General features: G+C 51.5%; 1 protein-coding gene across 2 annotated transcripts; it reads left to right on the top strand.

The window, feature by feature from the left end:
• The first annotated feature begins 1,052 nt into the window (after positions 1-1,052).
• Positions 1,053-20,881, top strand: TBX3 (T-box transcription factor 3). Of its 2 annotated transcripts, XM_081538115.1 has the most exons (8): positions 1,053-8,298; positions 9,955-10,222; positions 11,128-11,187; positions 11,448-11,594; positions 13,559-13,635; positions 14,743-14,900; positions 16,335-17,011; positions 18,832-20,881. In XM_081538115.1, exons 1-8 carry the CDS (start codon positions 7,910-7,912, stop codon positions 19,306-19,308), a joined length of 2,253 nt encoding a protein of 750 aa, XP_081394241.1. In that variant the 5' UTR covers positions 1,053-7,909; the 3' UTR covers positions 19,309-20,881. The 2 variants fall into 2 exon arrangements, with proteins under 2 accessions (XP_081394241.1, XP_081394242.1); XM_081538116.1 differs by lacking the exon at positions 11,128-11,187.
• Positions 20,882-22,459: the final 1,578 nt, after the last annotated feature.

Here is a 22,459-nt window from a genome sequence, read left to right as displayed (position 1 = left end):
AAAAGGCTGGAACCTTCAGTGCTCACATCCCTCCCATATCTGAAACCCCATGCCTATATAGGCGAGGCAAAATCCTTCCCAAAGGCACTGCACACACACAATTATATCTCTTGTGGGCTTCACTGGAGATAAAAGATTCTCTGTCGGTGTTACCTCCTTTCCCCGTCTCTTCACCTACTTGATCTGGGAGACAGAAAGACATTACCTTTGGGAACACAAGCAGATTGGCTGGCTGTCCGAGGAGCAGTGGAGAGGCTCCAAGAAAGAAATGGAAAGAAAAAACAAAACACACACAGAGACACACACAACTTGGGTGCTCCCTGGTCCCTTTCATTTATCTCCTGCCTTCCCTCTCCGCTCTCACTCTTTTTAATTGAAACCCAGTACGGGAAATAGTAATGGATAGTGTGCTCAAATTGAGGAAACGTGTCTGAGGCTTCTAGGGGACAGTTAGTTCAGCAGCTTTAGAGGAGCTGATCTTTCTTTGCCCTCTCAACCTCCCTCACAGTAGTAGTAGTCATCTGATTTGCCATGCCCTCTCACTTACCCAGTCCCTTGTTCCCTCCGCCTTGTGTGCCCTCGAAGGGCAAGACCCCACTGTCCCCCACCCTGGGGCACCTAACAACAACACCAGAAATAATGGACAGAAGCAAAAGCAGAAAGTCACAGAATTAAGGGCTCCTGTTCAGTCAGTGGACACCCTCAGTCTGCATTTGGGGATTGGAGAATACACCGGTCTATTTCCCTTCACCCTTTGAAATATTCTGTCCCCGAGCTTCCCACCACTCCCTGAGGCTACATTCTTAGGAGAGATTGCTGAAGTGCCATTGACACCCTTACCTGTCTCAACTGAGACTTCTGGAAAGAGGATGTTGAAAGAAGAAAGATTTTGGGTGGTCAACAGTGCCCAGTGCCTGAGACTGAAGTCAGCTCTGGCTCTGCGCCTTGCAGATGCTGATCAGATAAGATGAGAGGAGAAATTCCCAGCCTCTTCCCAGTGAACTCATTTCTGCTGGACTAAGAAATATCCATTGCATTATCTTGGGTTTTTCTTTTCTTTTTTTTTTTAAAGTAATCGGGGTAAAATACACAAAGAGAGCATTGAAGATGTAGATTGGTTTGAAATTAGGAAACCACAATTAGTTCCTTTTCCTGACAGAGAGAGAGGGAAAAAACCTTTCACAGATGTATAAGAAGCACGTTCCCCAGACACACACACTACTTCCTTCATCCTTCCCTCCTTGCTTCCCTTCCAACTTCTCTAAATCATTGGCCGTTTACAAATTTGCCATTTTGCAGAGTGATCTGCTTTGATGAAAGGTGGGTGCTAATAAGAATAATGCAGAGGGTGAAATCTTTTCATTCTGCCTCTGCCAAAAACATATTTACATTAAAGGGAGGTATGATAAGCATGGATTAAGTGTATAACGAATGATGCTCTAGAAACAGCATAAACCAACTGGCGCCAAAGTGAACCTCTGTACTAAAAATACTGCTTCCCCAAGCTAGACAACTTTGACAATCTTCTCTCTCTCTCTCTCTCTCTCTCTCACACACACACACACACACACACATGCACATGCACGCGCGCGCTTCAGGCTCTTGAACTGAATCGCCCTGATCAATAATTTAGAGGGCTGTCAGAGGACAGGGAAATGTGCCTTACAGGAAAGCCCTGGGCTGCTGGGGCCAGACAGAGGCTAGGAACTGGGGCTTTAGAACCTGCCATGCTGCCCTTCACCCTGGGCTCCTGCCTTGGAAAGGAGGGGGAGAAAGGATGGGAGATCAGAGCATTGGAACAGAGGTGAGAGGCCAGCTCTGGGCCAAGGGTGGTTTGGGGAATACTAAAAGCAGAAAGTGAGACTTAAACCTGCACAAATGGGCCCAGCTATCTTGGAGGATACCTTATCGTCCTAGCCAGGGGTATGAGGGGAAGATGTCTGCTTGAACCCCAGGAAGAGGTAACTCAAGCCTGTCTTGATTTCTGGAAAAGAGGAAGAGTTGGGGTGGGGGTGGATACAGGATAGAGTGGGGAGAGGCAATACAGAAACACAGAGAGGCAGAAGAGAATTCAGAGAGGACAAGAAAAGCCAGAGAAAATAGAGAAGAAGGAAGAACAGAAAAGGTAGTAAATAAAAATTAAAAAAACAAAAAAAAAAAGAATGAGAGAAGTGAAGGCTGGGAGGTAGAGACTGAGGAGTTACAGAAGCCGAGAACAAGATAGATGCCAGGAAGAGAAGAGAAAAGCAGAAGAAAACAGAACAAAGAACACAGATCTGCAGTCATGGAATTTTGTAAGACATGGACAGAGAGAGGACAGCCCAAGAAGAAAGAGAAACAGAAACAGAAATGGGTGTCCTTCCTGTCTGGTCCAACCAAGACTCTTGTGCCTACCTCTGGAGGGAAAGAAAGATGGGGAAACTGACTCTCCATCAAAAAGATTGATCCTGAAGCCTCCAGACCTGAGAGGCACTAGGCTCTTAAAGCAAATTTGCTGGGGGAAGGCGGGGAAAGATGCGAAACTCCAGGAGGAAAACCAAGCCTCCCTGGTCTGTGAAGTCCCCCTTTGACTTCAGAGCTGCGTGTGAGAGAGTCAGGGTTTGGGGTAGCACAGGGGTGCTAATGTGGAAAGGAGGGTGCTGGCTGCGATCTGTTGGAGGAACTTAACCTAGGGGGTTAAGCACCCCGGGGGAGCTGCCTCCCTGAGGTGCCCCTAAAAAAATCAACTCCAGGGTTTGGGGAATTGAACGCAAAGGACGATGGGAGTCCTGAAGCAGACACCTAGTCAGTTTCAATGTCTGTCAATATCAAAAGAGCCTGGGGTCCCATGGGCGGGGGCACTGGCCAGAAACAGGGAACCGCCTCTACCCAGAAAGCCCCTCCCCAGATAAAGTTTACGTTTTGACCGACCTCCATAGTAAACTTCTTAATTAGGCCCCAGACCCTCCTGGAGAAACCCCTGGATGTCCTTATGTCAACAGAGTTCCCAGTTCAGCGACACCTCGGATTGAAAAACAGCTCCGCGCAGCAAACGGTGGGTGAAAGTTTAAGGGGGAATAAGCGTGTAATAGTCCCTTGCCAGACCTCACACATGCTGTAAAGAATATTTACAGCAAACTTGCCAAAGTAAACGACCCCGCCTACCCACCATCCTTTCCCCTTCCACCCCCCACCCTCCCTCCCTCCGCGAGGTTTTTGTAAACTCCAGATAAACACCATTCGGTCACAAAAGGGTCGATCTGACCCCCTTTAGAGTGGGAGGCAGACGATGCCCTAGGGAGAAGTGGGGGCTGCAGAGGCTTCCTGGGGGGGATTCTTCGGCAAGGGGGGCTTCTCTGCCTCTTGCGTGGCCTGACCTGAGGATAGATTTGGTTGCGTGCGCGTGCGTGTGTGCGCGCGTGTGCACATACAACATTTATTCTGAGGCTTCTCCTTGCCTCTTGCCCACTTAAAATCCGCATTCATACTATTCTTCACCTTAAACACTTCAGACATCCCAGATTTGGAGAGATTAAAAAAAAAAATCAGGCCTACAATTAGGTGAATACTCCTTGCAAAAGATGGAGGAATATTGAAAGGACACCAGAAGTTCGGCGCGTCCTCTCGGATTCAAATTTTGGCCCTCTTTTCCTGCTCTTTTAAAGCACCATTTCTCAGGCTCTGCCCAGGGGCAGGCTAGGCTGCTTCAGTATTTCCCCGTCTGTCTTTTGTTGAACCTGAGGCGGGGAGAGAGACCGAGAAAATCGAGGGGGTCTGCATGGAGGGGGAAAAAAATGACCTTGGTAGAGCCTTCAGCTAGAGCCTAAAGGCCCGGCTCGGGGCGCGCTGGCCTGCGAGTTGTCTCAGCCGCCAGGCCTGGCACAAGTCTTCGGAACGCGCTAGCCAATGTTTAACCCGAATGCGGTGACCACCAGGCCGGTTTTGTTTGTTCGCAAATTAATCACCCAGCGCACGGCCGGCGCCAGAGTGGGTTTATCACCCACCGGGAGGGGGGCGCGGCGGCCCCGCAGAGACAAAGAGGAGTTCGCACCTTCCCGCTTTTGATCCCCAGTTACTGCGGCCTCCCTGCATAATACGAGCCTCCTGGGGCCGAGTCTGGGAGGTCAGTCATAATTGGCGGAAGTTTGCAGACCATTAGCAAGATGTCGACATTTTCGATTCGGAACCCCACAAACTTTCCTCTCCCGCCTTCCTCTCTGGCGCGCTGGAGTGGCAGTGGGGGGTCAGGAGTGGCAACTGGGGTGACCCCAGGGTTAAGGTGGAGCAATGGGCAAAAACAGGCACGTGAGAGAAGGGGCCGAAATCGCGGTTAAGTCCACCTCCACTGTTGAGGCCAAAGGCAAGTCGAGATATTTACAAGTGAAATCAGCAAGCTCTCCTCCCACAGTCCCAAACCGAAGCAAGGCCAGCATGCGGATGACCGAGTAAAATGTATCTCTCTTGGGCATCTGCACGCTTAGGACACCGATTGGGTGGATGTGGTCGTGTGTGTGTGGGGGGGGTCATCTCGTGCTTGCAGAACTACTTTCCTTCTCTTCGGTTCGTCGGAGCAGAGATTGGCCAGCGAGTGCAGACAAAACCAGACCCCGGGTTTGGGGCTGCTGCTGGAAGCACAGCGGTGCGGCCCCAGGCTCCGGCGGCCAGCAGAGTGGGGGAAGGGCAGGTTTTAGCCTCCGGAGACTGGTGAAAACCCTGCGGTGACCTCTGTGGTCGGTGTCAGAAGGGGAAAGGCCTGGGCTTCTCGCACCTTCCGGGGTCGGGCCGCCAGGGACGCGGGAGGGGGCATCGTGAGCCGCCACCCTGACCCCCGCCGCCTCTTGCTCCACCACCGCAGAGAGAGGCCGAAAGGACGGCCAGAAGAAAGACCGAAAGGGAGAGAAAGGGGCGAGATGGCGAGCCAGAGGGAGTTCGCAGAACCACTCTTATTCTCTCTAGTGACTTCAGGGAATTCTTAGCGCTGGCGCCAAGCGCTCTTAACCATGTGCGTCAAAAATGCGAGGCTGGAAAAATCTCGTCGCCTCAAAAGTTCTGCCCCTGTCTCAGCGCGGTCGGCCCACAATGGAACTGCATTTTTCACACACACACCCCCAACTTGCTCCCACTTCGGAGTCTGGGAGTTGGGGGTTTAGGGGGTACACGAGGCAAAATGTAAGAGAGGACTCTGCTGGTTACCTACACACAGTCACACACAGAGAACAACCCAAGCCTGGGGGTTCTTAACCCCCTAGGCTCCGCAATCAGTCCTTTCTTGGTTCCACTGGAGGAAGTTCCCAGCTTAGGAAGGGTAAAAGAATACTGTCCTCAAGACGTCCGTCGGTCTAAGCAGGGATGGCCCGACTCGTTGGCCCCTAGAATTGGGAAATGTGGGTCTGGGGAATCCTCTGACCCGGACAGGGACCTGCGGTAACAGTTACCAATTCGGCGACAGGTCTGATGGGTAAGATCCGGTTGCGTCCCTCCCCTTCACCCTTGCTGAGCACCCTCCACCCAACACACACACACACACACCTTAACTGGACCCAGTCACCTCGCCTCTGGGGTGGGGGCGTTTTCACGGTTTGTTTTACAAATTCACCCCCGACTTCTGGCGAGATAAGTCCTCGGGTGGAGAAAAGAACTGAGGCACCAAGAGATAATTGCGATGCCTGGAGAAGATACTGGCCTGGAGCACCTCCGCCCACCAGCTCGCCTTCCCCATTCCAGCAGCTCCTCACCCTGCCGACAGCCGAGGGGAGGGCGGCGGCTGGACGCCGACAGGCCCAGAACCTAGTCCCTCGCTGTGCTCACTTTGTTCAGATACCCCCTCTGCTCTCACACACACATTCAGGTGGAAAACTGGGAGCCCGAGTCCAAATGGAAGACGAGATCTATCTAAAAGGGCTGGTAAATACATTTGAAAAAAGCCCGAGTCCGCCTCCGGAGTGAGTTGAGCGCAGACCCGGAGCTGCCGCGCAGGCTGGGTCAGTGTTTGCATGTATGTGGTTTTCGCGGGTGGCTGAGTCCTAGTGGACTGCCGTGTGTTCGCGTACAGAAGTGCTGGGGTTGGGTCTCCGCGCATAGTTTCGGGTGTGGCACGCTGGGGAGGGAGCCCCCACCCGCAAGGGCTGAGATCTGGCCGCACCCGCGTGCTCGGGAGCCCGCGCGCAAGCCCTGCTGCCCGGGCAGACCGGCAACGAGAAACACCCGAGCTCGGGAGCCCTTGAGCGGAGGCCGGGAGGAGCTTGGCTCCACGTGGGGCTGGAGAGCGCGCACAAGCCTGGAGACTCGGCGGCGCTCGCCTCTCCGCGGCGCCCGGCTTTTGTCGCGCCCGGCGGCCGGATGGCAGCTCACGGGAGCCGGGGCCGTCCGCTCGGCTCGCCCGGAGCCGGGTTAAAAGGGTGAGCGGGAGAGAGAAACGGCAGCCGCGGCCAGAGAGGCGAGCCGAGCGCGCGAGAGGCGAGCGCCCCTGCCCGGCGCCCGGCGCGCTCTCCGCCTTTCTGGCCAGGCTCGCTCGCTCCCGCCTCCCTCCCTCGTGCTCCCTCCTGCCCAGCCTCCTCCCTCGATCCCGGGCAGGATGACTGAGGCATTTCAGACATGGACTGAGCCAGAGCCAGCGAGCGAGCTCCGGGGCTGCGGCGATCTCTCGATAAGCCACCTAGAGGCGACTCGGTGCGCGCGCTCCCCAGTGGCTCCCCGCCCTCCCTCTGATCATGTTGACATATTCACAGGACAGGCAGTAGTACCGTTGCAGCGCTGCGACGTTACAGTTTCCGACACCTTCTTTTTATAACTCGGCTCTATCCCCCAGCACTCGACCTGTGAAAACCACGCCTATGCAGCAACACAATTGGTCCGAAAGCGTCAAAGAGCCAATCAAGAGGCCTCCGGCTCCCCGCAGCCCACAGCAGAGCCCGACCTTCTAGACCGCCGAGCAGACGCCCGGGGAATTCTAGAGGCGGAGGAGGGTGGCGAGGAGCTCTCGCTGGCTTTCTTTCGCTCCCTCCCTCTCCTGGCGCTCCTTCTCCCACTCCGTCTCTCTCTCTCTCCCTTCTTTTCATTCCCCTCCTCCTCCCCCCCTCTAAATCCTCCCAGCCCTGCGCGTCTGGACGCAGATTTAGGAAGGGAATTCGCTCACGTTTTAGGACAAGGAAGAGAGGCGCGGGAGCAGAGCACACACTGCGAGATTCGGATTGAAACTCAGACACCCTCCGGAGGCTCGGAGCGGAGGAAGGCGGAGGAGAAGGGCGAACGGAAGCCCGCTTGCAGTTCAAGTTTTGATAGTGCTGGTAGAAGAGGGCTTCCATCAGAGATTTTTTTTTTTTTCTAAGGAGACTTTTTTTTTTTTCCGCTCTCTTCGCTCGCAGTTCCAGCCGGTCTAGCGCAACTGCAGACGCCTCCCGCGAGCCAAAGGGAAAGGCTAGAGACGGGGGGGTGGGGGAAGAAGAAGGAGAAGAAAAGGTAAAAAAAAAAAAAAAAAAAAGTCTCCTAGGAGAGCCGTCCGCATTGGCAACAAAGAACTGGGGGCTGGGGAGCGATCGCCGGGACCCAGGGCAGGCGTGTCTATTTCGAGCCAAGCGGCAGGGCTCCGGCGCGAGTCCAGACCCTGCTCGCTCCCCTCGCCTCGGAAACCGACTTCCAGGAGCGGCTTTTTGGAAACGCCAGACACCAGGACAGTCACCAAAGCGACTATGTCTCCTGATTTCTCTCCTTGCCCTCTTTAAAAGCGGCCTTCCCCTGCCCCAAAGACACTTCCCCCTCTTCACTTTGAGGTGCTTTAGTTGTGATCCTCCCACTGCCTTTTTTTTTCTTTCGCTTTTTTCCCCCTTCCAAACTATGCGCTGCTGTTAAAAAAACAAACCAAAACAAAACTAAACTAAACAGCAGCTGCGGACTTGCCACCGGCTGGAGCCCAGCGCCCCGCCTGGAGTGGATGAGCCTCTCCATGAGAGATCCGGTCATTCCTGGGACAAGCATGGCCTACCATCCGTTCCTACCTCACCGGGCGCCGGACTTCGCCATGAGCGCGGTGCTGGGTCATCAGCCGCCTTTCTTCCCCGCTCTGACGCTGCCTCCCAACGGCGCGGCGGCGCTCTCGCTGCCCGGCGCCCTGGCCAAGCCGATCATGGATCAATTGGTGGGGGCGGCTGAGACCGGCATCCCATTCTCGTCCCTGGGACCTCAGACCCATCTGAGGCCCCTGAAGACCATGGAACCCGAAGAAGAAGTAGAGGATGACCCCAAGGTACACCTGGAGGCCAAAGAACTTTGGGATCAATTCCACAAGCGGGGCACGGAGATGGTTATTACCAAGTCGGGAAGGTAAGCAAGCCACGCACCCTCCCCGCCCCCACAACTCCCCTAAGCGACTGGAGGTTTCTTTTCTCCTTTTATTTATCTTCTCCCAGAACAGTCGGTTTGCCAGTTATTTGACTTAGAGGAAAACTTAGTCCCGCCCGCCCAGAACTGTATACAGAAACCTCCCTGGCCTTGCCCCAGTGATAGGAAATTTCAGCTTACCGGGCGTCTGCAGCGGGTGATTTTTCCTACCTGCTCTGCATACCGGGTTCTCTATGGGATAGATAGAATTTTTCAGTGGTACGCAGAGATCTTCTGCAGGAAGAAAGAAAAGCACCCACACTGCAGGAAAACTCACTGTGCAAACATTTCTGGACCATCCCTGTGTCTTTGTAGATGTTGTATTTTTGTCTGTTTCATTTTGTTCTCAGAGAGAAACTGAACAGCTCTTTTTGTTTCTGTGGTAGTGGGAGGCCTGGCAGAAACTGCCCTGCCCTTTCAACCTTCCAGCCTAGCTTCTGGGTCTGGAGGGGGCCTGAGCCTACCCCCTGCCAGGGTTAGAGAGAAATTGAAGGGCATTTGGGGTTTGTCCATGCTGCTTCGTGTGTCTGTAATCAAAGGGAGAGTTCAACAGGCAACTCTGGATGATTCAGATTGTGTTTGCAGACCCAAGGAGCCAGCAGGGAGACACGTACTGCTGTTTCATGTGTGACTGTTGTCGACTATATTTTACATACTGTTTAGAGGTCCTGGCCTGACCAAAACGTGCTTGTCATTTAAAGTCACTGATTTCTTTTTAATGACATTGAAGTCTACCAAGGCATGCAGTTGAAGGCATAAAAGGAAAATCCCTCTCTTGTCTTTAGCTCTCTGTGTCTTTCCAAGCTGAATGAGGCCAAAGTTTGCCACTTATCCTCCAGCCCAGAAAACAGTTTCACAGCGATGCATTCCCTGCTCCCTTTTAAGTCAAAAGTACAGAATGCTAACACTTCAGGGAAATAAAGACCAGTTTGGTGGTGGAGTCTTGCACTTTGGGTCTGGTCCCGAGCAGTGGGGGGAATGTGGTTAGCAGCGCGCTAGGCAGGCTGGTGATCAGGCCTCTGAGTCCACCCCAGTCTACAGAATTCGTTTGGAGAACTCACCGAAGTAGTTTCATTTCGCCAGCAGTGGGATTACTGTTCCACAGCAAAGAGGGGTCCCAACTTGACATTTCTTTTCTTGATCAGTTTAACATTTTCTCATCCGTGGGTGGTGGAAAATTCTAGCCTTGATTAACCAAAGTCGACTAAAATCCTGCCGCAAGCTGTTTAGAACTAGACACCCACAGGAAAAGGCATAAGCAAGAATTTCTCTCTAAGGAGGGCAACCTAAAAAGTCATACAAGAGACCAAAAACTTATAAAGAAATTATTAGACAATGTAAAGAAACCCAGTGCCCCTTATTCACTTGTTTTGAATCTTGGGCCGTTTAAAATAGAGACATTGAAGCATATTTAATCCTTCTGTTGCTGAAGGAAGCAATTTTGCACCCAGTCGTCCTACTCGGAACTGGTACAAGATCATCAATTGTAACCGAAAGTTTTAAATTTGATTGAAGTATTTTAGCATAGAGGATCAAACCCAACGTTCTGAGTGATTTTTTTTTTTTCGTTTCTTTTCTTCCCTCTTCTCTCCCTTGTAGGCGAATGTTTCCTCCATTTAAAGTAAGGTGTTCTGGGCTGGATAAAAAAGCCAAATATATTTTGTTGATGGACATTATCGCTGCGGATGACTGTCGCTATAAATTTCACAATTCCCGGTGGATGGTAGCAGGAAAGGCTGATCCTGAAATGCCGAAGAGAATGTACATTCACCCCGACAGCCCTGCTACTGGGGAACAGTGGATGTCCAAAGTTGTCACTTTCCACAAACTGAAACTCACCAACAACATTTCGGACAAACACGGATTTGTAAGTTTCACTGCTTGCCTTCCTAAAATTTCCTGTCTTCTCCCTAGCAAAGGCAGTGCTTTCTGCTTCCAGGTAAAATCCAGTTTCTCCCTCGCTCTCAGTTACAAAGCATAGCAAACTTTTCGATCCACAGAGAATTCCAGGGTGTTTCTCTTCGGATAATAGAAGGCCTGGCGTTCTAAAATAAGTGAGGGGCGAGAGAACTTTATCGGCTCCTGTTCTGTGGCAAGGCCAGGTTTTGGTAACTGCTTGACAGGAAAGTTAAAAACCCATCTTGAAGATGGAAAATCAACGTTAAAGTTAGATGTTCATAAAAGATTTGTTTTACGATGTCATACTTCTATTTTGAAACCAGTCATAGTATTGTTTGAGAGGGTTTTAAGGTTCGAAACCTCGACTGCGTTGGTGAGGCAGTGTGGGTACAGATTTTGAAAGACTTTTCTTCCCTTGGACTAAAAAAGAATCGGGCTCAGGTGAAGGTCAGGTTTACCTGAAATAAGACCTAGATCTCCCAGTACAAAAATTGCATGTGTGTTGCGAGTATATATATGGATTCAGTGCGGGAGTCCCTAGAAACTTTCCAGAGACTTAGATTGCTTGTAAAAGTCAAGCAAGGGACCTTTTGCCCTCTGCCCCTACGCCTCCCCAACATTTCAATAAAATAAACAGAGTGATAAGTGAGGAATAAGCAGAAAGATTAGGCCCAGGAAGACATGAATGGCATGGACATATCTTCAGCGGGCAGGAATTGCATTTGAAGCCCTTGATTTGATTAAGGCATAAATATTCCTCTCTAGAGTTCAGCCTTTCAGGGCTTTAAGTGGATTGGGCTCATCAATTAGTGGGCGCTTAAAAGACTGAATCATTTTGTAAATTAAAATGCATGTTTTTCTCTATCTTTTAAGACTTTGGCCTTCCCAAGTGATCAAGCAACGTGGCAGGGGAATTATAGTTTTGGTACTCAGGTAGGCTAGGGTTCAACAAAGCAACCTTAGGTGGTGAGGGTGGTGGGGGGGAGGGCACCCTTTGGAAACTGAGGAGCAATTTGGATTCTCCAGAATGTAACGTGTGGGGAGCTGAAGATTCCCACCGAGGTACCCCGAGAAGGTGGGCTCCCCGGTGCCGTCGGTGGGGTAGACGTCAGCCTGGCAGGGGTCCTAGGAACCCATTGGTCCTCCGATAAATCCTCTTGTGATGTGTGTCTCTCCTCTTCCGGCCCCTGCAGACTATACTGAACTCCATGCATAAATACCAGCCCCGGTTCCACATCGTGAGGGCCAATGACATCTTAAAACTTCCTTATAGTACTTTTCGGACATACTTGTTCCCCGAAACTGAATTCATCGCTGTGACTGCATACCAGAATGATAAGGTAACTAAAGTCGCTTTCCTTTTTAATGGTAATATTAACACCTCCCCACCCCCACCCCCATCCCTTAAGCTGCTTTGGGGCCCGAGGATGAGAAATTTACAAGAGCATTGCAATGGGAGTCTGATTTTTCTTTTGTGATTTGACCTTCAGTGGAGTTTGGGGGAAAGGGGGCAGAGGCAGAAAGAAAACTAAAAAAACCTTAACCAGCTAGAGATCCAATGCTGAGCGAGAAAAAAAAGGCCAAACTAACACTGCCAGTGAGAAGCTCCAGTAACCACCTTAAGGTTGCCTGCCCCACCCCCACCCCAAGCTTTCCCCTGTCTGTTTCAAGGTTCATCCTCTTTTCATTCAGGAAGAAGGATCCAGAAATCTGGTTTGAAAGGAACCAGCTAAAAACTGAAGGCAAAAGCCAGTAGGGATCTTGGGAGGGGAGTCTCAGCGGAGACCAGATTTTCTCCCCTAGCCAGAAATCCCGAGTAGCTGGTCTGGTTTTTATTACCTTTTATGCTGCTGTGTTTTTTATGGGGGGTGTGTGTGTGTGTGTGTGTGTGTGTGTGTGTGTGTGTGTGTGTGTTTGGAAAAACCTACTCTGATCACAGGGTCATGCTAATTGAGTTGTCTGAGGCTTTTGAGATGAGATGACCAAAGTCACCACTTCATTTGGAGGTTTTTTTTTTTCCTTCCCTGGGTCTGAGGCCGGGGATTAGGAGTACCCCCAAATGGAAGAGCAGACAGCACCTGGTGTGTAAAGCCATAGTGGCCTGTAGGTCATGGGTGTGTGCACAGAGCGACACAGAGAAAGTGCTGTCAGGCCACCAGGCTCCCGCATGGCTGTTAGCAGGCAGTTACTGAGGGTAGGGGTGAGGGTGGCAGGGGGCACCTGAGGACTCCTGCCCTTCAACTTCTGAACCCTGGCCCTCAGTGCCAATCCAGCTCACCGAACAATGCCACCCTACATTTTGATTTCACTCTCACTATGGGTGGGTCCTCTGTGGCCCACTGATGGGGGTGTTCCAGGTATGTTTCCTTCATCTGAAGACTAAAGACATCACAGCCTCCTCTCCCTGAAAGAAGTGCAAACAGGAATTGACTCCAAGAAGCAGACTCCATCCAGGGGGCCCTTTTTCCGCCTCCAGCGAACTCTGTATACATCATCCCCTTCCTCTGCCTCCATCCCAGGAAAGGGATTTGGAAGACGACATACAATTTTTCCTTAGTGTGTAAAATGCACACTCCTTCTAGACTCAGTACCCTGTGAATCTAAGTTGTTAATGGAATAATAAAATATAGCATTTTTGATCAAAGCAGCCATGGGCCTTCTCCACTTAATGGCAGTTGCAGGGACATATAAATGAAAACAAATGTTTCCAGCGGTCATTCAGTCCTTTTAAATCTGTAATTGTCAATATTGTAATTCCTCAAACACGTCCCCCCACCCCCAACACCCAGCAAAAAAAAATCAAACCCAGTCCAGCACAAGGGTAGTGAAACCCCATAAATAATTTTATTAGATGTACAGAAAAAGTTGGAAGGTATGCTGTGTGAATGTGTGTGCACGTGTTTGGGCAGGAAATATACCATAACATATTTTATGATCAATTGCACTATATATAAAAAAATCAAAATGAAGGCATAATTTTAAGATCCACAGGTTGCCCTTTTGACAACTTTTCCATTTCTAAGCCCATGCTGTTGGCTGCCCAGGCAGGATCATTGCAGCCCAGAATCCCTGGTTTGGTCTCCTATGGGCGATGCCAGCCATGGCACACTTTCCTTTGGTTTTCCTCCCGAACCCCCTCAAACTTCTGCTGTGTTCTCCTCTCTCTCTTTAACCTGGCATATCCAAATGACTTCTCCGGTTGGAAGACAGATTTCGCGTGGATCATTTGAGTTGGGGGCAACACTCGGGGAACATTCTAGAAATGAAGCCAATGTCTCTTTCTTGCTTGTGTCTCCTCCTCTAGATAACTCAGTTAAAAATAGACAACAACCCTTTTGCAAAAGGTTTCCGGGACACTGGAAATGGCAGGAGAGAAAAAAGGTGAGCTGTGACAGTCATTTCTCAGATAATTTAGAAAATCACTTTTCTGAGTCCTAGGACTCAGCTGTTAGAAGTGGGATGCAGGCCCTTATCTTGAGAAGGGTGGTGGAAGGGTGGAAAACAATTTACTCCCCATTGATCAAGAATCGATGGATTTCACTAAGCTATGTTTTCTTCTTCTTCCATATTACCTTAAAGAAAGTCAGCTAGGCCACCCCCATAGATGTCTCTGGAAAAAAAGTACCAGGGATAACAGATTATATACAGACACCTATTAATTCCTAATTAATTAATTTAAGTTCATTTTGGGCAGGTCCCAGGAAAGAACTAAGCCATTCACAAAACGCTTTGGAATTTTTGCAATCTTGTCTTGCAAATACTCTTAGACAGAACCTAGGCCCCTGGAGACATATATGGCTCCCTCCTTCTGTGGGGACACGTATCTTTTTGCATTAAGCTGACAGCTGGATAGTATATAAAAGAAGCTCTCCCCTCCCCCACTTGCTTTCAAAGAATTTTGAAAATCTAGAAAATCAGCCCCAACTTTTAACCTATCCCCTGGGGGAGTGGGTGGGCATTAAAAAATAATTTCTCACCTGGAAATAGATTCTTTTTTAGTCCGATTAATGTGTTGGTGAAATGATTACAGTAAAGTGCACCATGAAATAACCACTTCCTCCCAATCTTAGCAACCAGTCCAGAGCTGGTCTGCTGTTTGTGTTCACTACTTTGAGTCCTCTGTTCTCCTTGGTCTGTGAGGCTGGCTGCTCAGCGGATCTCTGGCCAGCTCCCATCTCCCCTCTTGCTCTTGGCTTTTAAAGAGCAAGCCCCAGCCAGTGCCCCTTTCCTAGGGAAACCCTCTGGTCTTGAATACCATCCTTCTTCCTCCCTTCCTCCCCCTGGGCTACAGTCTTCAGCCTGGTCCCAGGGTCCTGAACAATGCTTGGATCCCTGTGGCCGCCCCCGGGGCACAGAGATTTCTGGGAATTAGTGTCATCCCCGGGGGCAGGCCGGGGGAGGTGTGTGTGCCCGAACCTTTTGGAGAGGGTGAGGCTTTGGAGAGGGGGGAACATCCTGTATAATGCTGGGTGTCGGCTTCTGCCACAGAAAGCAACTCACCCTACAGTCCATGAGGGTGTTTGATGACAGACACAAAAAGGAGAACGGCACCTCGGACGAGTCCTCCAGCGAACAGGCCGCTTTCAACTGCTTCGCCCAGTCCTCCTCCCCAGCCGTGTCCACCGTAGGAACATCCAACCTCAAAGGTGAGCCTGGCCACCTCTGACTTCTCAGATTTCTCCAGGTCTTGGAGGTTTGAATGAAGAGTTGGGAGCTGGGAGCATCCACCAGGGAACCTGCCCCTCCAAAGCTTCAGATCCTTCTAGAAGTTTGTAAGCGGAAGCCAAATCTCACCAAGGGTGATCAGGGGTGTCCCCATCCCTTCAAAGTTAGTCTGAGCTCTCAGATTCCTTTCTCCCAGACATTGGTCTGGAAGGGATGAGGGGGTGGTCTCTGTTCCTGTGTCCCCTCTGGGGGTGGGGGGCTGGAGCATCCCTCTCTTGTACCTCCAACCAAGTAACAACTGGTTTTTTTTTTTTTTAATATCTTTGAACTCTAGCTTAAAATGTGTTGGGCTGGCAGGGGGCGGGGGGGGGGGCTGGGGAACGCGGGGGATTCTCTGCCACTTGGAACAGGGAAGCGGGCTGAGAAAAATTCCGCTCTAGAGCCACCCTAGACCTATGATGAGAGATGGAGCCCTGGGAGTGGGAGCTGGGGAAGGCAGGGGTGGAAGGGGAGGAGCTATTCCCATCCTCAGTTGATTTCCTGTGTTTAAAGAGCAAGAACTATTTATTTGGAAAAATACACATGCTCTCAAGGGGAAGAAACCTGTTTTTAAAGTGAAATAAAATGAAAGTCCTTTATATCTTCAATCTGTTTAAGCTTTAAACACAAAATGGGATCGCTTTTTCTTTTTTCCTTTTTTTTTCTGGTAGGACACCCACAGAGGGTGTGGTGAGAGCAAAAGAGAATCTATGATTGTCTCCAGGCAGTGAGTGCCCCCCCCACCCCCAACCATCACCCATCTCTGTCTGAAGAGACAGAGGCAAACAGAGAAGGCTCGGGGGAGTGTGTTTGTTGGGGGAGGGGTGTTCACGTCTGTCGCTACCGATTCAGACGTCAGGCTTCTCTCCAAACAAATCTTCCTGAAAGAGTCCACAAATCTGTGGAAGGGACGGAAATCAATCATTCAGGGAACAAAGCGGGTAACTGGAAGGTGTTCCTGCCCTGAGTTTTAGTGTAAATCAGTTTTTATTTTTTAAAAAGTGAATTTGCAATCCAGTGGGGGGAAAAGGCCAGTAGAAACTTTGTCTGACCTAGTAGGAGATCAGTCCACATGTATAAAATAGTAAAATTCACTACTGCTTTGGGGAGGGTTGCAAGGAGGATTGCAGTTCTAGCTAGAGACTTGAAATATATGACTAGCTGGTGGAACCCTTCCTCTAAAGTCTCAGGTATTGTCACACTCCCACTTTGCAGATGAGCAAACTGAGGCCCAGAGAGGTTAAGAGGCTTCCCCTGGGTTGCACAGCTGGGAAGTAGCCGAGCTGGGGATTCCAAGTGGGGCATTGGAGTTATACTGGCCCAGGTTTTAGAGCTAACGCCCTTCCGCCTGGCTTGTGTTCCCCCTCCCGCGGTAGATCTGTGTCCCAGCGAGGGGGAGAGCGACGCGGAGGCTGACAGCAAAGAGGAGCACGGCCCCGAGGCCAGTGACGCGGCTAAGATATCCACCACCACGTCGGAGGATCCGTGCAGGGACAAGGGCAGCCCGGCTGTCAAGGCGCACCTCTTCGCGGCCGAGCCCGGCGGCCGGCCCCGGGACAGCGGGCGGCTTGACAAGGCGTCGCCCGACTCGCGCCACAGCCCGGCCACCATCTCGTCCAGCACCCGCGGCCTGGGCACCGAGGAGCGCCGGAGCCCGGGCCGCGAAAGCGCGGCCACGTCCAAGGCCGCCGAGGAGGCGCGCGCGCTGCCGGGCAAGGAGGCCTTCGCGCCGCTCACCGTGCAGACGGACCCGGCCGCCGCGCACCTGGGCCAGGGCCCCCTGCCTGGCCTCGGCTTCGCCCCTGGCCTGGCCGGCCAGCAGTTCTTCAACGGGCACCCGCTCTTCCTGCACCCCGGCCAGTTCGCCATGGGGGGCGCCTTCTCCAGCATGGCGGCCGGCATGGGGCCCCTGCTGGCCACCGTGTCCGGGGCCTCCACCGGCGTCTCGGGCCTGGATTCCACAGCCATGGCCTCGGCTGCCGCGGCGCAGGGACTGTCGGGGGCGTCGGCCACCCTGCCCTTCCATCTCCAGCAGCACGTTCTGGCCTCTCAGGTATTTATCAGCTGCCTCTGTAGCCCCTCCTTCCATTCACTCTCCTTTGCCTGCCTTTTAGAACCAGACCCTCACTGAGTCTCCCTGCCTAATAATGATATTATTATTACTAGGGGCAAGGCTTATCTCATTGATTCATCATAACTTCACATTCCCCCCTCAAAACTTAAAACAGATTTTTCCCTAAGTTAAGGGCTATGTCTAGCAGAGTAACTAGGTGGTATAATAGATAATAACTCTTCACAGCGCTTCCTTTGTGCCAGGCACTCTCTTCTCGGTGCTTGATCTATTATGACTTTTTCGGTGATCCTATGATCACCTCCACCTTCTAAATGAAAGAGCAGAGCTCAGAAATGTTGAGTAACTTAACCAAGATCACACAGCTGGTAGGTAGGTGGTGGAAGTAGGTGGTGGACCGGCGTCTCTACCCCTAGGCACTCAGACTCTGGGGGCCTTTTCCAGGGGCTGTGATTTTAGCTTCAGAGTTGAAATGTCTCTTAATTGTTTTACAGCCAGCCCTGCCCCAAGACTAGGGAGAGACCATTGCCTGGGGATGGGAACTGACTCTGCGGATGAGTTGAGTCTGTACCCTCCAGGATGAAGTTACTTCCCTGCCCCCTCCCATCCCCCACTGCAAGCAGGCCAGCCTACTCCCCAAAGGGTTAATAGTTTGTGCACACGTGGGAAATGTCAGAGGACAGACTGGGGCTGTGGCAGGCCTAGCAGCCTGTGTAAGGCTGAGACAGCTGTGTAGGGGCTCCTGGCAGCTGGGGAGACATCTCAGGCCGCTGGAAGTGCTCTGAACCCGGGCAAAAAGATTCTATGGGGTTTTCTGCACACCCTTACCTTTTGTTTTGTCTGAGCACATTCGTCTCCCTTCCCTGAGCCAAGAGGCAGGACTGGCCTCCTCCCCTGCGGGGAGGAGGGAACCAGAAAAGGGCTGGCTTCTGCCCTTCCGTCATCCCTCCCATCTCTTGGTCTAGCCCTTTCTGGAGACTGGTGGGTAGGTGACAGGTGGGCGAGGGGCTGTCTGGATCAACAAGTAGTAACAGTACTGGAGGCAATGGGTCCAAGAGAGCTAGCCCAAGCCAGGGCCCCAGGATTTTAATTCTGCTTCTGCCACTTACTAGCTGAGTGACTTCCTATACCCTGGGGCCTACCTCAGTCTCTCCACTTGTAATATGTGGGGCTCCACCAGCATATCTGGGGCTAGGTGATTTCTCTGTCTCTGTTCATAGCAAATACCCTTTACTCTCTCTCCTTCCAACCTGCCCTCATCTTCCCCAGATTTTTTTTTAAGAAACTTCTAGAATGGAGTGGGAGGGCTGTGAGGTGGGGCAACAAGAATAGGGGGAAACAATGTATGTATGCCCTCTGGTTTTCAGCCAGCTACTTTTGTGGGGTAGACTGTAGCCCCATTTAACAGGTGGAACAACTGACTGATGGGAGAATTTCTAGCAGTCTCGATGGCCAAGCTCCCTGTGTGAAGCATATTGCAGGTAGCAGCAGCTCGTTTCATACCCACAGAGTCCCCCGAAAGAATACGAATTGGTGAACTTTTCCGTTTTTGCCATACAAGAAAACTGAGGCCTAGGGAGTGAGTAATTTGGCTTCGGGTAACACAGCTCAGATTTGGGTCTAGACTCATAAGTTGGAGCGTCCTGCTCCCAATCCCCCCCACCCCCCCACCGCAAGGAGTGAGGTTAGGACCCATCTGAGGGGATGGGGGGGTGGAGGACAGGTGGTGGATGAGGTCGGCTCGTCCCCACTGCGCAGACCCCGCTTGCTCACTCTGCCCTGTTGTTCTCCTCCTTGCCCAGGGCCTGGCCATGTCGCCTTTTGGAAGCCTGTTCCCTTACCCTTATACGTACATGGCCGCAGCGGCGGCCGCCTCCTCGGCGGCAGCCTCCAGCTCCGTGCACCGCCACCCTTTCCTGAACCTGAACACCATGCGCCCGCGGCTGCGCTACAGCCCCTACTCCATCCCCGTGCCGGTGCCGGACAGCAGCGGCCTGCTCACCACCGCCCTGCCGTCCATGGCCGCCGCCGCCGCCGCAGCAGCAGCGGGCCCCCTCGACGGCAAGGCCGCCGCCCTGGCCGCCAGCCCGGCCTCGGTGGCCGTGGACTCGGGCTCGGAACTCAACAGCCGCTCCTCCACGCTCTCCTCCAGCTCCGTGTCCTTGTCGCCCAAACTCTGCCCGGAGAAGGAGGCGGCCACCAGCGAACTGCAGAACATCCAGCGGTTGGTCAGCGGCCTGGAAGCCAAGCCGGACAGGTCCCGCAGCGCCTCCCCGTAAACCCCTCCCCAGAAAGTCTCTTCATTCCAGTCCAATCCAGTCTGCAGTGCACTTTGTTGGATGTCACATAAACGGCGGGCGTGCAGTGAGGTCAGCCCTTTTTTGTGCAGCCCTGTCTGGGAAAGGGGTGCTGGACTCCCTGGAGAGAATGTGCTAGAAACAGGCCCTGTCTTCTTGGCTGTGGTTTATACATCCGGGATCTGGCTCAGAAACGTCCCAGTTGCATTGAGCTGTTGGGGGTAGGAGTTAAAGCCTTGGCAGCGAGAGTACCTCCTTGGGGGCTGGTCTGGAAGCTGTGGGAAGATCCGAGGTGGCCAGGCCCCTGGAGGGGAGGTGTTGAAAAGTTTCTCCTCCAGTGAAGATATATATATATATGTATTTTTTTTTCCTTCACCGTCCCAAGTGGAAACACAAAATTGAAAAAAAAAAAATACTGGGGACAAATGGATACATTAACATGATTCTGTTCATGAAGATTAAAAACTTTCTAGTGACGGTGCATATCAGTTCTAAATAAATTACTGGGCAGCATTGTTTGGGGAGGAAGTCTCTGCCATCCTTGTTTAGACTCTATTAAGGAAATCTGTGTCTTTTTAACAATTCTTGTGATGTTTTAAGAGCTCTAGGTCTCTTGCATGTTCCACAGTAATGTATTTGTGGGTTTTATTTTTGAATGCTTGCTTTTAGAGAGAAAATATGACCCCTTATCTTTTCCTAGATCATTGACAACCCCAAGGGGGATGACTTAAAAGGAAGGGATGGGGAAGATACCAAAATGAATTTATTTTATCTAAGCTCTGTAGCAGGATTCATGTTGTCCCTCTGGCAGTTCTTTTCTGTTTCCTGTATATGCAATAACAAGGTTTTTAAAAAATAAAAATAAAGAAGAAGCGAGACTATTAGACAAAGTATTTATGTAATTATTTGATAACTCTTGTAAATAGGTGGAATATGAATGCTCGGAAAATTAAACTTTAATTTATTGACATTGTACATAGCTCTATGTAAATAGGATTGCAGCTGTCAGGTTTTGTGGTTTTGTTTTCCTATAGTCAGTTTTATTTCAAGGTCACAGGAACACTTTTAAAAGTAGAAAACACACTTTCTGCACCAACACCAACACTTTTCAAAAGAGTTGTCTGCAAAGAAATTTTCTTTTTTAATGTCCAAAACTGGGGGAAAGTGCTATTTGCCTATTTTACCGAAAACTGGGCCCCACCTGAAATTCCTAAGAGTGTTTTTGAGATTGCTTGGGGCGGGTGGGGGGGTGTGGAGTGCAGAGGCAGTGGTTTGACTTTCTAATTTTCCTTTCCTATTTGTATTTGCTAGTCTGATTTCTTCCAAACAAAGTGGAATTGACTACTTACTGTCTTCAGTGTTGATGTTTTGAATTGGTGCCTCTAGAGAGAGATATTCACAGTTAAAAAGTCAGGTGCTGAGAGGTGGTTTAAAGACAAAAATTCATGAAGGTATATTTTGTGTTATAATTGTTGATGAGTTCTTTGGTTTTCTGTATCTCCCCCCCTTTTAAAAAAATCTCATTGAAATTTCAATAAATTTTTATTGAAATGTCTTTGGGCCTCCTGTTAAGTGTTTTGTTTAGGGATCCTTCCTGAAAGTGGAGTCAAGTCTTTTTGCCTAGCTTCCTTTTTAGCCCCTTCTCTTTGCCTTTAAATAATTAAGACCGCCCCCACTGAACCCAAAAGAGATGTCACTCAAGTTACAAAGCTAAAAACAAAAGTCCCTTACTCAACCGGCGGAAGGGAGCCGCTTCAATCTGAAATTACTTTTCCTTGAAATTAGGAAGCAAAACGAGAGGCGGAAGGAGGGCTGATTAGAATTGGATAGAATCGCAATTGCAGATATTTAAGTTTTAATGGAAAAAGAATGTTCGCTCCCTAAGTCAGTGTTTCCCAGCCGAATCCGATCAAAAATGAGGGCGAGGACCGAGAACGTTTTCGTTTGGGGTTCGCTCTTTCTCTGCGCTTCAGTCTGGGACATCCAAGTCAATTTCTTCTTGCCCCAGTGTGCAAAAAAGAAAAAAAAAAAAACAGAATCTCCCCGTGGCTAGCCCCGGCCTGGCAAGGGAGCAACCCTCCAGGCCGCCCGAGAAGGGGACAGACTCGAACGTCCCCCGGAATCCCCGGTGTCTCAGACTGGACTAGGCTGACCCAAGGCAACCCTCCGAGTCCTCAGCTCGAACTGTGCGTGCGTCGCGCGGCCAGCTCTGCGCAAACTTTGTGTCCCGCGAGAGAGGAGGGCAGTTTCCAAAAGGTAATTCCAGGGCACATATTTGACCCCCTCCGAGAGAAAAGTCACCAGGAGGCTGACACCCTCCTCCAGTTCTTCCCTCCAACCAGCCTCCGGGGCTGTTTGGGGAGTTGCCTTTTGAAGTTCGATTTATCTTTGAAACATTCAATAAAAAATGGTGAGGCCATGACAGTCTTTGGTCTCCTGGCCTCCCCACCCCCAGCCTCTCCTCGGAGGTGTGTGTAAGTGTGTGTGCTGGCGGGGTGGGGGGTGGAATTGAGGACGAGAAGGTTCTCCAGGCCTTTTCTTGCCCCGGGGGGCCTTGACGTGAGGACGCAGCCGGAGCCTGCCTGGCGGCTGCCTTCCACTCTCCCCCGCCCCACCCCCGCCCGCCCACCTCCCTGGTGCCCGCCAGCCCGGCCCCAAGTCCCTGTCACCTTCGGGGCCTCTTGAATGGCCGACGAGGAGGAACCGCAACCCCCCCCCCCATCCTGTACTTGGAAGGAGATCGAGGTCGAGACCTTTTGGAGAGGGGGCATAGCCCCTTCCATCTCCAACCAGGCACGTGGGGAGCCCACAGCCTCTCCAATGCTGTCTCCCAGGGTGGGAGGGAAAACCACCGGGGTCGGAGGTGGGTCCGTGGGGGAGCTTTGCGGGGCCTGGGGGCCTTTGGGGCGCTAGCTTCCCGAAGGGCCCGAAGATTTCCAGGGCGCGCGCCCTAGGCGCAGAAGCTGCAGCCGACTGGGGCTGTTCATTGACCCAACGATTAAGCGCAGTGCCTGCGCCCCGGGAAAGTGGCAGTCGGTTGGGGTGCCCGGGAGGCGCTCTCCCTAACCGGGGTGGGGAGAGGCAGAAAAGAGCCTCGGCCTCCAGGAGGGAACGAATGCTTTTCTTTCTCGGT

The sequence above is a fragment of the Giraffa tippelskirchi genome, chromosome 11 (assembly GCF_054371585.1).
Source record: "Giraffa tippelskirchi isolate mGirTip1 chromosome 11, T2T-mGirTip1v1.2.pri, whole genome shotgun sequence".
NCBI lineage: Eukaryota > Metazoa > Chordata > Mammalia > Artiodactyla > Giraffidae > Giraffa > Giraffa tippelskirchi.
This window is presented reverse-complemented; position numbering and strand designations above follow the sequence as displayed.

What these genes read in the sequence shown, in the direction of transcription:
- TBX3 (XM_081538115.1), top strand. Translation starts at nt 7,910, where the DNA reads ATGAGCCTCTCCATGAGAGATCCGGTCATTCCTGGGACAAGCATGGCC. An exon ending in TTTCGGACAAACACGGATTT is followed by an intron (nt 10,223 to 11,127) that starts GTAAGTTTCACT and finishes CTATCTTTTAAG; the next exon opens with ACTTTGGCCTTCCCAAGTGA. An exon ending in AGGAACATCCAACCTCAAAG is followed by an intron (nt 14,901 to 16,334) that starts GTGAGCCTGGCC and finishes CTCCCGCGGTAG; the next exon opens with ATCTGTGTCCCAGCGAGGGG.